This window comes from Dama dama, chromosome 12, assembly GCF_033118175.1.
Source record: "Dama dama isolate Ldn47 chromosome 12, ASM3311817v1, whole genome shotgun sequence".
NCBI classification, from domain to species: Eukaryota; Metazoa; Chordata; class Mammalia; order Artiodactyla; family Cervidae; genus Dama; species Dama dama.
The window spans coordinates 99,605,043-99,620,292 of NC_083692.1; the positions used below are offsets into that span (position 1 = coordinate 99,605,043).

Below are 15,250 nucleotides of genomic sequence, written 5' to 3' on the forward strand. Positions count from 1 at the left end.
TGAAAGAGGGCCACACCAAGAAGTAGAGAGCAATCTAGAGTTACCTCTGCCATGTAAGTGATCCCTTCACTAGATCACCTGGCCACAACCAGCAGAAGTTGTAGGATATATATAGTGGCCGTGTGAGAGCGACAGATGTCAGCTCCACTCCCAGGAACCAGGGAGTGTTAGAATGAAGTCAGCATAGGTTTCTGCAGCCCCTGCTTATATTTCAACTGCTAGAAAAGTAATTTCACTACCAATTTTTGAAACTGTTTTTAAACTTGTTGTACTGATTTATTCTCAAAATTGATTACCTGCTAATATTACTGATAGGCATTAAATATCTTAAAGTGTCCCATAAATATTTGTATTTAATTTTATTTTTTAATATTATTTTAATCTATTTGGCTGCCCTGGCTCTTAAGAGTGGCACAGGGGAGCTTCGATCTTTAGTTATAGCATGCAGGATCTTTTAGTCATGGCATGTGGCATCTAGTTCCCTGTCTAGGAAATGTATCTGGGCCCCCCGAATTGGGAGTGTGGAGTCTTAGCCTCTTAGCCTCAGCAAAGTCCCTATAATTGTTTTAAATACTATTCAAGGATATTAAGTTGAAAAATGGAGTCCTCATTCAAAGTCCTAAAAAAAGAAAGCTCTGGGACAGGGGGAAGAGGAAGGCAGCTCAGAAGAACAAATAGATCTTATCTCCAGGGCCTCGATGAAGAGAACAAAAAACAGTTCATTAAAGTTCACAGGGAACACTCCAGAACAGAGTCTGGAATGAGGTCTCCCTCCACAACTGCTTCAGAGCCCAGAAACTACATTATGAATAAATCATTCAAATCATTCATCTTATTTGCTCCTCAAAACTTTCTTTTCTCTATGACACAGGCGAAAGGAAAAAAACAAAAACATAACCAAAATACTGGCTGTAATTATCTACAAAATATTCACAGGTGGCTATAAGGATAATTTATTAGTGTTACAGTTTTCTCCATAACTCCTTCATCTTAAAATAGTTCAGTATACTAACCGTAATACAAAGTGAAAACAACCAGCTGGCAAGCATAAATTTTACGACCTCAGTGGTTCGTAAGGCAACACTTACAGACTGTCAGTTGTATTTTTGGTCCAAGTACCCAGTAGGCCAGAGAAGGAAGGTGTGGGCATGCGCCGCCTGCGCTGCAGCCCCCCTAACAAGGAGCACACAGCTGCAGAGAGAAAAGCGGGTGTAATGGGGACATACGCAGCCGAGTGGAAAATATGTCTGCTCCCAAGTGCTCATGAATGTAAAAGAAAAAAGATAATTACAAGTTCTATTAAAAAAAAAAAACCAAGAAAATAAACACATCCCTTACTAATAAGTCTATGAGAAAACCACAAATACACATCCCCCAGCACCATCAGGGTGCCATCTGGGTGTGCAGTTTAAAAAGAGGTCTCTGCAGATAACGGCGTATAGTGCTGCCGTCATAAATCAGCGCTACATCACATCGAACAAGAGCAAGAACTTGTCAGTAATATATTCTAATCCACATTTACAAAGCACTGCAAATTACTGCATGTGCAGATATGATTTGGAACGGTGGTACCTTGAGAACATACTGCATGAAGTTGATGTATTTGCATGGATAGTGTCGAATGGATAAAGAAAAAGTTATATCAACAGTTAATTTTCATCCCTATGGAAAGTTTTGGCATCTGTGGGACACTTAGAGAGCCATATGGGAAGCAATATAACAGAAGTTTAAAACATGGACTCTGGGGCCAGACTCCCTAGGGTAAAATATCAGTTTCACCATCTACTGTAGTGAGACCATAGTCAAATTACTTCTGTTTCTCTGTTTCCCCATCTGTAAAATAGGAATAATCGTAATACTTACATCACAGGGCTGTCATGAAGATTAAATGAGCTATATTTGTAAAGCACTTAAACGGAGATATTTAAGTGTTTATTAAATTAAGTGCCACACAGTTATTCGACAGCCCCACAAAGAGATAAAAGCAGTAACCCTCCTTGTACTGACAGCAAAAGTTTAAAATGGGCTGGTGAGGACACACAGAAGATAAAACGACACATCATCAAAGTGGGTATGAGATTCGAAAAATGCTGCCAAACATTAGATTAAATATAGACATTAAAATGCTGGACTCAGAGCATCTATCATCTTCTCGAGCATGGTGCTCAAGTATGCCTGAGTCTGCTTTCACATTCCTGTGCAGTTAACTGAGGGCTCCAGACCAAGCCTAGCCTCTGTGTGACGTTGGAAAACCTTCTAAACTCTCTCTGTCCCTGGATCTTTCGAACAGCGTTGATGATCAGAGTACCCGTTTGATCACTAAGGCCCAACTCTGATAGTCCCAGGAAGGTCCTTAACAAAAAGATGAAATAAAAAAGAGGAAATGTAATAGATGTTTTAATAGAATTTCAAACAAAAAGGTTGCTGGGTTGGACAGAAAGCAAGCCCTCCTCCTTCCCCTTATCTTCAGGGCAAAGATAAAAACAGAAAACAAAGCCATTAGGTTTTCCCTCCTATTCCACTTGAGTAAAAAAGCAGAGTCAAGAACAGCCAGCACATGCCAGGACCACTGGGAGGAGGTTATCTTGGGTATCAGCTCAAACTTTGTGATGCGGCAGCACAGTATACACTCCTGAGAGGTCTCTCAGAAAGACTTGTTAATAAATGCAGGGCCACGCCATAAACAGCCAGCCACATAAGATATGATTCAGTTTGTATGAAATGTCCAGAACAGGCAAATCCATACAGACAGAAAGCAGGAGGTGATTTCTGAGGACTGGAGTGTAGAAGAAATGAGGGATGACTGCTAAGAGGTACAGGGTTTCCTTTTGGGGTGATGAACACTTCTAGAAATAGGTAGTGGTGATGGTTGCAAAACTTTATAAATATACTAACTGCTAAATTTGTATACTTTAAAAGGGTTGCATGAGACTTCTCTCTCAGCAAAAACTGGAGGGAGGGGCAGGTCCACTGTGATAATAAAGTTTCCTATGATTATCCAGTAGTCTGCTTTCTCTTATCAGTAATAGAAGGAAGTAGGGAGATTAAAGTCTTTCTGTCAACAGCTCCTGATAATGAGAAGGCTGGGATGACATTTCAAACTACCTATACAGGGTGGCCAAAAAGTCTGGAAACATAGAGGAAGAGGATAAAGGTCCTGCTCTCAAAGAGAAATCATCTGCACAGAAAATAAGAGTAACCAGTAGGAAGGGGCCTCCTGATAACAAGCTGGTTCCACTGCCTGGAGGACTGGCCAGGCCTCCAGCTGTCTGGCTCCAACACACCGCCAGGACACCTCAGCCCCACCCGCTGATTTCCCAAGGCAGTGCGTCATGAGAAAAGCTGGGAAGACAGATAAGCTTTTCCAAATTTTATTTCTGCACCCTGCAGCCCCTTAGTCAACCAAGCTTGACCACTGTTGGCCACCCAACAGGGACCGGTAAATAGCACAATCTGATGGCCCAAGGAGATGAAGCGGCAGGAGTGAACACGGAAAGGTGAGAAAGAATGGGATTAGCAACAGCTTGGTGGGATCACCAGTTCCTTCCAGAGATCACAGCAGCCAGAGTGACCTTAAGAATGTAAATCTTCACATGTCACCTCTTATTTCAAACCCATCCAAGGCAGTCAGAAAACATGCAAATTCCCCACAACTACCCAAAATAAAGTGCACACTGGATGTGTCAGCCAGTAGCTGTGCCTGACGACACCCCTCTGGCCCTCCTTCACCCCCTTCCCTCTCAGAGCTCCCTCCAGGGCCTGGCGCACACTGCTTCTTCGGCCAGGGTCTGCCCTCGGCTGGCACCTTCCCATCCATCCAATGGTACCTTAACTCCAATAGTAGCTCAGATGAGTATCTCCAGGGGTCTCTCCTGTAAACCTCTCCCACAGCTCCCTGTGGGTGCTCTGTGGAGGACTCACCACACAGTCACTATTTTACTATTTATTGCAGTTTACTCTGTAGTCTATCCGTGCACAGATGGGGAGTATATCCACCTTAGTCCCTGTGTATCTGAGAGGCTGCCATGGCGCATGGATAGCATTTGTTGTTTGCTTATTATTACTAGATGAACCTGTATTTATTTATTTTTTTTTAATATTTATTCATTTATTTGGCTGCACCAGGTCTTAGTTGCAGCATGTGGGATCTAGTTCCCTGACCAGGGATCGAACCTGGGCCCCCTGCATTGGGAGCTCAGAGTCTTAACCACTGGGCCAGGAGGGAAGTCCCGAACCTGTATTTTTAAAAAGAAAACCACTCTGGCCGGCAAGAATTCCAACAGACAAGAACAATTAGAGTGATGACAGATCACATCTTAATTTAGGTGCTACTAATAGCACCATTTTCAAGGACTTTCTTTCTGACAATTATACCGTCACATTGATTCAGCAATGAATGGACTTGATTAGGCTAATGTAACAGTGATTGCCTGAAATGTTTCCTAACTGGGGGTCTGTGTGCTTTACTGTGCATACAATCCCACGTCTCCTTGAATCTCTTTCACAAAGCAGAGGCCAGGTGGGCCTCTAGACCCTCCCCAGGGTCTGCAGGCCAGTCTTCCACCCCCCTTCTATCCCCCTCTTCAAGTATAATAAGCACAAGCTATGCTGCTGCTTTATACCAGGGCTTCTCAGCATGACCTTTAAAAATGAGACCCTTTAAAAATTCCAAAACCCAGGTTGCACCTGAGAGTAATTACATCATAATCTTTGGGGAGAGGGCCCAGGAATCAGTAATTTTTAAGGCTCCTCAGAAACTTCCAGTCAGCAGTCAAGGCTGAGAAGCACTGTTTTAGGGAAAAATCTAAGCACCCACAGAGACCAACCTTCACTTAATGATACAGAATCCTGTCTTCATTTTAAATGAGAGTCCCTTGGACAGCAAGAAGATCAAACCAGTCCATCCTAAAGGAAATCAACCCTGAATATTCATTGGGAGGACTGATGCTAAAGCTGAAACTCCAATACTTTGGCCACCTGATGCAAAGAGCTGACTCATTGGAAAAGACCCTGACTCTGGGAAACATTGAGGGCAGGAGGAGAAGGGGACGACAGAGGATGAGATAGTTGGAGGGCATCACCGACTCAGTGAACATGACTTTGAGCAAATTTTGCAAGATAGTGAAGGACAGGGAGGCCTGACGCTGTAGTCCACGGGGTCACAAAGAGTCAGACACGATTTAGTGACTGAACAACAATGTTCATTTTAAAAGTAAAAGTTGGGTCTACCAAAAGGAAACATCCTATGAATGAATACTAACAGACGTAGGTACTCATCAATTATTCCCTGAATTTTTATTTAAGTCATTAAAACCCCTTTATTAGATTTCTAATACTCATCACTCCTGTTAAAATGTACTACAAATGTCACTTTGCCTCAGAGTACTCAGATAGAAAAAGAAATAAAGTGTCTACTTGATGAATAGAGAAATTCTAAAATATATAAAGCCCACTTACCTCAGAAATATGATCATGTCTACCATTTCAAAGAATTCCTAGCAATAAACAGGAACATTTAGCTTCTTCTAAATAAAAACAGCCAGTAATACTCAATGGACTATGTAGAAAATGAATAAAAAAATGACTTTAAACAAATGATAAACTGAAATTGACTCACTTGAAATTACTTTAAAATATGACTTTAAAAATGGTTCCTGCTAGAATTAATCCAGCAGGTCAAGGAAAAGCTTATCCAAGCTGTTTACCTTTAGTCACATCCACTTCCACATACACAGATCTACACACCCTACTCAGAAACAGATTTTTACTTTTCTAAGGCCTATACCAGTGATCTAATCGCACCAACAGACAAGGTTATGGTTCTCACAAGATTATGCATCAAATGGCACTGATGTGGAGAAAACATTTTTTAAGCTCTGCGGTATTTTTAAAGAGCCATAGTCTCTGCTAGTTTAAAAATTGTTTTTTTTAAACAGCTTTACAAACCTTATAAAAGGGTTCCCCAGAGACAAGCATTTGGTCCCTGAGTTGGGAAGATCCCCTGGAGGAACAAAGGGAAAACCTTTCCAGTATTCTTGCCTGGAAAAATTCCAGGGATAGAGGAGGCTGGCAGGCTACAGTCCATGGGGTCACAAAGAGCAGGACTCGACTGAGCATGCACAGGAGATAACTTTTTCATTGATCTGAAAGTCAATCCAGTTTTTCTGGTCAGTCTTCAGAATCATTTGGCATACACAAACAATATGTATGGTACTTTAGCAGATAATGCTGGGGCTGCTGCTGACACTGCTAAGTCTCTTCAGTCGTGTCCAACTTTGTGCGACCCCATAGACGGCAGCCCACCAGGCTCCTCTGTCCACGGGATTCTCCAGGCAAGAACACTGGAGTGGGTTGCCATTTCCTTCTCCAATGCTAGGGAGGATCTCCAAATTCAAATGCAAGTAGTAGCCTATCTGTAGCTAGATTTTCTGGAGCCACTAAGTGTCTGTACCTGACTAATTCAGTAACTACTACATAGGTAATTTCGATTTAACTGTTCAAGTCAGAACTAACATTTTCCTAAAACATATTTCCACTTTCTAGTCAGATATTAAATTCTAGCCTGGTCTATGATAGACAAAGGTGTAATCATGTATAATTGGTGTCTTAGTCTTCCAGCTGAAATTTTTTTCCTTTATTTTTATCCCTATGGTTGAGGAAAGTTGTAGAGACCACCAACTCAATGAAAGTAAAACCCACCAGACTTCTCAGGAACAGCTGTAGAGTCAAACAAAATTCATTTGAGGGGAAGAATAATTCCTATTTCAATGAATGGGAAAAAATGTAATTGGACAATATTTTTAAGTTAAACACACTGTAGAGTAAATCTGAATTAAGGAAGCTCTAATGGATGGGGTTTTACTATGTACATAAATATAAGGTGAAATGCACATTTAAATAATTATTAGGGAGAAGGAATCTACTCTCTGTGGGAATTTCCCTGGAGGCTCAGTGGTAAAGAATTTGCCTGCCAATGCAGGAGAGGTGGGTTCCATCCCTGGTAGGGGAAGAACCCCTGGAGAAGGAAATGGCAACCCACTCCAGTATTCTTGCCTGGAGAACCCCAAAGACAGAACAGGGTGGCGGGCTACAATCCATGGGGTTGCAAAGAGCCAGACATGACTTAGCAACTAAAACAACAATAATCCACTCTCTGTACCCGGAGAGATCTCCCCAAAAGTAAAGGTCCACTTTGTTCTACCTTTCATTTGTGGAGCTGTTAGAAGGACACACCCCGCCACTGTAAGCTGATGAAACATACATTTTGGCTAGTCATCAGGAGATCAGAGGTCAAGTTAAGGCTCTGAAATGTGTAACCTTAAGCGGTGAACTACTCCTCTCTGGTCCTTTGACTACTCTCCCAGGAAAATGGGGATGTGCGGTAACTAGGGCAGCTCTGGATGGGGGCAGGGGAGTGAAGGAGGGGAAGAGACAGTTGCAGGGGGAGTCACTTACGAGACGTAGGCTGGGTAAGCAAATCCTATCAGGTTGCAGAGGAGAGAGGCTCCATAACCGAACACCAGGTACAAAGCCAGCAGCCCGATAACACCTGGAGACACGAGGGCAGAAGTGGGTCGGGCGGCACACTTCAGCCGCAGCCCCCGCCCACGGCGCAAGGCTTGGCTTGTTCTAGGCGACGGAGACAAACAAACCGCAGGACGGCGGGGCCTGCGCCTTCGCGGGGCTTTGCCCGGGGTCTGAGGGTACCCGGCAGGCCCCCTCCTTGTGCGCTCCTCCCTTCCCCCCTCCACCCCTCCAGGGCACACCAGCTGGAGCAGCCGTTTCTTTCCTTCCCCGAGGGTCCAGAGAAGTCGGGATTCCCTGGCCGGCCCGCAGCCCCTCCGCTCCCGCGGGAACACCCCTTCCCGGCCCCGAGCCTGGCGGGTACCGGGTGTTCCGCCGCCGGCACCGCGCGCCCTCCCGCAGGGGCCGCGCCGCTCCGCGCCAGCCCTGCGCTCCGCCACTGCGCTTGGCTTTCGGCCGCGGGGCAGACACGTCAGCGCCAGCGGTCCCCGCGCCCAGCGCCCCGGGCGCCCGGTCACCGGCCGGCTCTGGTCTGTCCAGGCAGCCAGTCCCGTCCCTGAAGGTGCCCCCCACCCGCCCCCATCTGTCACCGACCGCGCGGTCCCCGCGGGCCTGCCCGGCAGCGGGTGAGACAGCTGCCCCCGGGCCAGGCGGGGCAGGACCCCGCGGGCAGCCGCCCTGCGCTCACCGAGCGCGATAAAGCTCCGGTTCACGCCGGTCTTGGCCTCGATCTTGGCCAGGAGATCAGTCACGCAGTTCTTCTGGTGAAGGAACTGGTCGAACCTCTGCCTCATGGCTGCAGACATGGCGGGGACCGTCGCGCGCCCCGCCCGGTGCCGCTCCTGGAGCCGGCGGCCGCAGAGCGGGGGGACTGCGCCCGGGCGGCGGGGCCGGCGCGAGGGGCGGGGCGCGCGACTGACGCGTGGGCCGCGGCTCCGCGCAGCCCCGCCCCGGCCCTCCGGGCGCCGGGCCCGGCGCCACACCCTGGGCGGCGGCCCGGCGCCCGCGGCTCCCCGCCCTGCGGCCACCCCTCCGCCCCCGCCTCCGTTAGCTGAGTGAGCGCCTTTCAGAAACCGCGGAAAGTGGAGGCAGGCGGCCTTGTTGCGCCACCTACAAAGTAGGGGGACTGGTTTGATGGACCCACACTGCTGGGTTACATCTACTAACACATTTTCCACTTACAAATGGAAATGCACGACCATCGCCCAAGAACCCTTTGATTGCAGACGTGCTTTTTCTTTCATGGCCGGTACTCGGCATAGCTTTTCTTACTTACATGTAACAGTCTTTTTGAAAAGACCCTTGAAGAAACAAGACACCCTACTCTGGGGACACCGTTTCCAAGAAAACCACTGCACAACTGAAACCATTTCATGGTGGGTTGGGCATTCGCTCGAGCTCTGATACCGCGGAAACGTTTCTAGCCGCAGAGAGAGTAACGTCTGCTTGCCTTGTGGTTGTCTGGTCGCTCAGTCGCTGTCCGACTCTTTGCGACCCTATGGACTGTAGCCTGCCAGACTCCTCTGTCCACAGGAATTTCCCGGGCAAGAATACCGCACTGAGTTGTGATTTCCTGCTCCAAGCGATCTTCCTGACCCAAGGATTAAACCCACCTCTCCTGAGCCATCAGGGAAGCCCCATTCTTGCCCAGAAGCAAAATTACTCTGGAGAAAGTAGCTCCAAGGCTTAGGGCAGGACTTCACTTTTCTTCCTTCAGAAGGTCCGGCTCTTGCTCTTCATCCACCTAAATGCTCTTTTTATGGCTCTCCCATGTTATTTCAGGAAACTCCCTTTGCAAGTAGTCTTTCTGACTCCTGTGATCTGTACCCTGCTGCAGACTTTTCCTTGTTGCTTAAGCGTCAAAGGCTCCCCACCCCTTACGGACCAGAGCTGCAATTCCTTAGGATAGCATTCACAGGCCCCCAACTTTCTCTCTTGACCCTCTTTCAAACTGACTTTACAGTACTGCCTTCCACTTCCGCGAAAAGCTACCTTGCCCACTCTTAGGCTTTTCCTTTTATGCTAATTCTCCTTCCTCTTTTCTTCCCCAGATCTTAGCTCAGTTCTCTCAGCAGTCCCATCACTACCCAGCCAAATCAGTGACCAAATTAAACAAACAAAAAGTAAATGTATAATAGGATTACTGTGATTACAACCCTGCTGAGGGGTCCATTTCTGTTTTTCTACCTATGGACAATTCTCAGTGTGGCAGCTAACTGGGTCTTTCTAAATTGTGGGTCAAGTTGTGCTGTCTTTTTACTCTTAACTCTCCAGTAGTCTCCGGCGCTGTAAAGAATGGCCTCAAAGTTACAGGTGGAATGTGTGTGGTTCATCCATCTCCCTTCTCATCTCATCTTGTGTGCTTCCTAGCTGTGCCTCAAACAAGCTGAGGGCACTCCCGCCCCGGGGCGCTCACTTTCCTTCTACCTCAGTGGTCCTCAGCCGGCAGTGGTTCTGTCCCCCCAGGACATGTGACAATGTCTGGAGACATCTTTGCTTGTAAGACAAGTGGTCACAACTAGGGTGGCAGATGCTATTCAATCGCAAATAGCATCTAGTAGGGATGCCACTAAACATCCTGCAATGCACAGGTCAGGCCCCCAAAAAAGAAAAATCCAGCCCCAAATGTTAGTAGTGCTGAAGTGGGGAAGCCCTTCTCTATCTAAAACCTCCAGATAAGCACTTAACTGTCTTCTCCCATTCATCAGGTCCTTGCTCAAATGACGAATCTATAAGGTTCCCTCTGATCCAGAATTGCAACCCTAACATGCTCTAACCTGTGTCTTGCTTTTGTTTTTTGGTTCTGTAACACTAACTACTCTCTGACATTCTATGTTCTACTTTTTGTATTTTTTTTTTTCTTTCCCCACTAAATTATGAGATCCACAAAAGGGGGTATTTTTGCCTGTTTTGTTTATATCTGTATCTCAGATGCCTGGAATAGTGCCTGATACTTAATAGGTGTTCAGTAACAATTTGTTGAATTAATGAATATCTAACATGCATTGTGCTACTAAGTATTCTAAGTGTTTCATGCACGGATTCACATAATTCTCGTGACAGCATGGGGTAGATAGTATTTTTATCCTCATTTAAAGGAGGGAAATGAGGCATACGAAGGTCTCAAAATTGATAAATGTCAGAGCTAGAATTCAGACAGGACTCTTACCCCTAAATGTACTGCTGCTGGAGTAGGTCAGTCCCTAAAGCGTGTCTGACTCTGGGCCTCCATGGACTGTAGCACACCAGGCTTCCCTGTCCTTTGCTGTCTCCCAGACTTTGCTCAAACTCATGTCCGTTGAGTCAGTGATGCCACCTAATCATCTCATCCTTTGCTGCCCCTTTCTCCTTTTGCCTTAGATCTTTCCTAACATCAGGGTCTTTTCTAACGAGTCAGCTCTTTGCATCAGGTGGCCAAAGTATTGGAGCTTCCGCATCAGTCCTTCCAATGACTATTCAGAATTGATTTCCTTTAGCACTGCCTGGTTTGATCTCCTTGCAGTGCAAGGGACTCTCAAGAGTCTTCTCCAGCACCCCGATTCTAGAACACCAATTCTTCAGCCCTCAGCTTTCTTTATGGACCAATTCTCATAACAGTACATGACTACTGGAAAAACCAAAGCTTTGACTATACAGACCTTCGTCAGCAAAGTGATGTCTCTGCTTTTTAAATGCACTGTCTAGGTTTGTCAGTTTTTCTTCCAAGGAACAAGCACCTTTAATTTCATGGCTTAATTTAATTTTCACTTCACCATCAGAAGTGATTTGGAGCTCAAGAAAATTAAACTCTGTTGCTACTTCCATTTCTTCCCCTTCTATTTGCCATAAAGTGATGGGACCAGATGCCATAATCTTAGTTTTTTGAGTTTTAAGCCAGCTTTATCACTCTTCTCTTTCACCCTCATTAAGAGACTCTTTAGTTTCTCTTCATTTTCTGCCGTTATTAGAGTGGTATCATCTGCATATCTGAGGTTGTTGATATTTCTCCCTTGATTCCAGCTTGTGATTCATCCAATGTACTGCTCATATGGGTCAGATAGTGTCTTCAAAGAAGGTAAACTGGAGTGATAATCTCCTTCTCATTTGGAGGTAGGGTCTTTATAGAAGCAGTAAATTAAGATGAGTTTACCTGGGTGAGCACTAATCCAGTATGACTGGTGTACTTATAAAATGAGGAAATTTGAATGAAACAGAGACAGACATGCCCAGAGGAGAGACAAGGTGAGAAGCCAGCCTTCTACAAGCCACGAAGAAAGACCTGCCCTCATAGCACTGGAAGGAAACCAGCTCTACCAACACCTGATCTTGGCCATCTGGCTTCCAGAACTATGAGACAATACACATCTTTTATTGAAGACCGGCAGTTTCTGGGACTTTGTTACAGTAGCCCTAACTGATACAACTGGCTACCAGAATAACTGAATTTTGAAGTTTTTAGCCAGTTGTAAATTTAATTTCCTAAGTGAATACAGTAATTAATCATTTGTCTGGAAGTCAAGGTCATGTTTTTGAGAACTTCAAATGATTCACAATTTGATAGTATTATTATTTTTTAAGCCAAGGAGCAATGTCCTTTAAGTGTTCAAATCAACCTATATTTTTATCTCAACTTTTCATATTGTGTCAACATTTGTAGTATATCAGCTATGCATGAAGTATCTAGAAGCATACTTAGAAGCATTCACTTAGAATTCTTTTGTATAAATATTGCTCCCTTCCCAATTGTCTGTGAAGTTAGATTGCAAGTTTTTCTTTCCTCCATCATTCTAACACTGGCAAGATGAGGCAGCATAGTAAGGCATAGTGTGTGTGTGTGTGTGTGTGTGTGTGTGTGTGTGTGTGTGTGTGTGTAGCACAGCCTCTGGATGCAGCCTGTATGGGTGAAATCCCAGTGTACCATTTAGCTGTGTGACTTTGGGCAAGTTACATAAGCTTTCAGTGCCTCTAGGAGTGACATTAGAACCTATTTCACAGGGTGGTCATGATGATTGAATGAGTTGTTCTTTCCAGAGTTTTGAGAAGAGTTCCTGATGCAAAATAAGTGTTTCTTAAATATATATAAATATTTTTTGGCTGCACCACATGGCATGCAAGGTCTTTAGTTCCCTGACCAGGGATCGAACCCTTACCCCCTGCAGGGGAAGTATGAAGTCTTGACCACTGGACCACTGGTAGTCCCTCTTAAGTAATTTAAGAAAGAAAGAAGAAAAAACATAACCGGATGCTAAAATTGAGATAAAGGAGTACATAGTTCTTGCCTTTAGGAAATTAAAATCAAGTTAGGCAATGTAGGACCCTTAGCTCTTTCAGTCATCACTACAAAGCTTAGACTCTTTCAGAGATAAGAAAAGAGATGCAGAAGATAAGAACTCAGCCTTAGGTCTCAGACCATTCACCTACTCATATTCATGGAGTGTATCCTGGGTGCCCGATGCTGTCAGACCTGAGAATCAGACAGACCAGGTCTCTGTCTGGAAGGCCGTGGAGCAGGTTGGCCTGAAGCAGGCTGACTTTGGCAGCGTCTCAGGAGGAAGTCAGGCTGACCTGGGATGATGCAAATGATGTCCCTCCACCCTTTCCTGAGCTGGAGAACAAAATCCTGCCAGAGACCTGTGATAGGGCACTTTAGTTCTCCACAAGCTGTGTCTTCGGGTTAAGATAACTTCTTAACCACTTGAAGTTATTAAACATATTTTTGTTCTACCTGTCATATATGTTAAGAAGTTGTAGTCCATAGTTTGCCACGTAATTTCTTTGTTACCCTCCCTCCACCCCAAATATGAAGGGGGAGCCCTGCATGTCACTGGATCCTGCCACCCAGGCAGTGGCTAGCCTTCTCAGTCAGGAGACCCTCAGACCCTGCGGACACAGCCCTGTTGGCGCACAACCCCCACCCCTCTGCTGGAGGAGGCTAGTGCTGACATCATCAAAAGAAAAAGAGCAAAGACAAAGGAAACAAAACCTGAGGCACAGACTTTCCAGATGACAGGAAGAAAATGCAGAGGCTTAAGAGAATTTAAGAAACATTATTGAAAGAAATAAAATGTGAAAAGTATTGTGCTTCATTGAATACATTTGAATTACATTTTATTTACTTCATTTGTCTTACTCTTCAACATTTCCTACTGAAAGAATGGACAAAGCATTGTATTATGTGTTCCCATTTATCAAACAAGAAATTCAGTCAGTTCAGTCTCTCAGTCGTGTCTGACTCTTTGCAACCCCATGGACTGCAGCACGCCAGGCTTCCCTGTCCATTACCAACTCCCGGAGCTTGCTCAAACTCATGTCCATTGAGTCAGTGATGCTATCCAACCATCTCATCCCCTCTTGTCCCCTTCTCCTCCTGCCTTCAATCTTTCCCAGCATCAGGGTCTTTTTCAATGAGTCGGTTCTTCACGTCAGGTGGCCAAAGTATTGGACTTTCAGCTTCGCATCAGTCCTTCCAATGAATATTCAGGACTGATTTCCTTTAGGATGGACTGGTTAGATCTCCTTGCAGTCCAAGGGACTCTCAAGAGTCTTCTCCAACACCACAGTTCAAAAGCATCGACTCTTCGGCGCTCAGCTTTCTTTATAGTCTAACTCTCACATCCATACATGACCACTGGAAAAACCATAGCTTTGACTAGACAGACCTTTGCTGGCAAAGTGATGTCTCTGCTTTTTAATATGCTGTCTAGGTTGGTCATAGCTTTTCTTCCAAGGAGCAAGCGTCTTTTCATTTCATGGCTGCATTCACCATCTGCAGTGATTTTGGAGCCCCAAAAGATAAAATCTCTCACTGTTTCCATTGTTTCTCCATCTATTTGCCATGGAATGATGGGACTGGATATCATCATCTTAGTTTTCTGAATGATGAGTTTTAAGCCAACTTTTTCACTCTCCTCTTTCACTTTCATCAAGAGCCTCTTTAGTTCCTCTTCACTTTCTGCCATAAGGGTGGTGTCATCTGCGTATCTGAGGTTATTGATATTTCTCCTGGCAATCTTGGTTCCAGCTGTGCTTCATCCAGCCTGGCATTTTGCATAATGTACTCTGCATATACATTAAATAAGCAGAGTGACAGTATACAAAAAGTTGAATTCTAGAAAATAACTTCTTACAAGTGAAAATAAGGCATATCCTTTTGTTCATCAAAACATTTTTAGTCTGAAATATCATGTGAATATTGAAATCATGTGTCATTGGTATTCCATTTAAATCTAGAGCTTTTCACTAGGTATAAAATGTGCAGTCCATTTCACCCTTCCGGTTCTCTCATAATGCCTGCACAGGAGACAAATAGAAAATAAGTCACTGGTAAGTTGTTTCTCTGTGTTCAAGACCAGTTAGTCCAGTTCTGGACAAACCACGGCATTTGGATTCCATACTGAGATTGTCCACTGACCCTGGGATCTGTTTCCAACCACAGAGAGCAATCCGGATTTACCTCATAGCCTACAGGCTGGTGTTCATTTTTTCACTTTTCTTTCCACATAGAAGAAGGACGAGAAAGAGATGCTTTTGTGCACTTCTCTTAAGTGCATCAAGAAAATGCACTTAACTTGAATAAAGGAAATGAGCAGTCGTATATTTCCTTTGGCTGCCATGACACGTTGCCACGAACATGGTGACTTAAGGCAGCACAGCTTTATCGTCTCACAGTTCTGTGTCAGAAATCTGACATAAGCCCCCCTGGGCTAAAATCAACATGTCCTCAGCAAGGCTACTTTCCTTTCTGTAG

At 45.0% G+C, this 15,250-nt stretch overlaps 1 protein-coding gene across 1 annotated transcript in view; it reads right to left on the reverse strand.

Moving 5' to 3' along the window:
• The window catches only part of REEP5 (receptor accessory protein 5), a 40,406-nt gene extending 31,998 nt beyond the window's left edge, over window positions 1–8,408 (reverse strand). Inside the window, exons 1-2 of the mRNA XM_061158214.1 lie at window positions 8,213–8,408; window positions 7,456–7,549 (exon numbers count right to left, since the gene is read on the reverse strand). Of these exons, the coding sequence (XP_061014197.1) occupies window positions 7,456–7,549; window positions 8,213–8,330 (212 nt within the window). The 5' untranslated portion in view covers window positions 8,331–8,408. The remainder of the gene's footprint in view (window positions 1–7,455; window positions 7,550–8,212) is intronic.
• Between the last annotated feature and the right edge of the window lie 6,842 nt (window positions 8,409–15,250).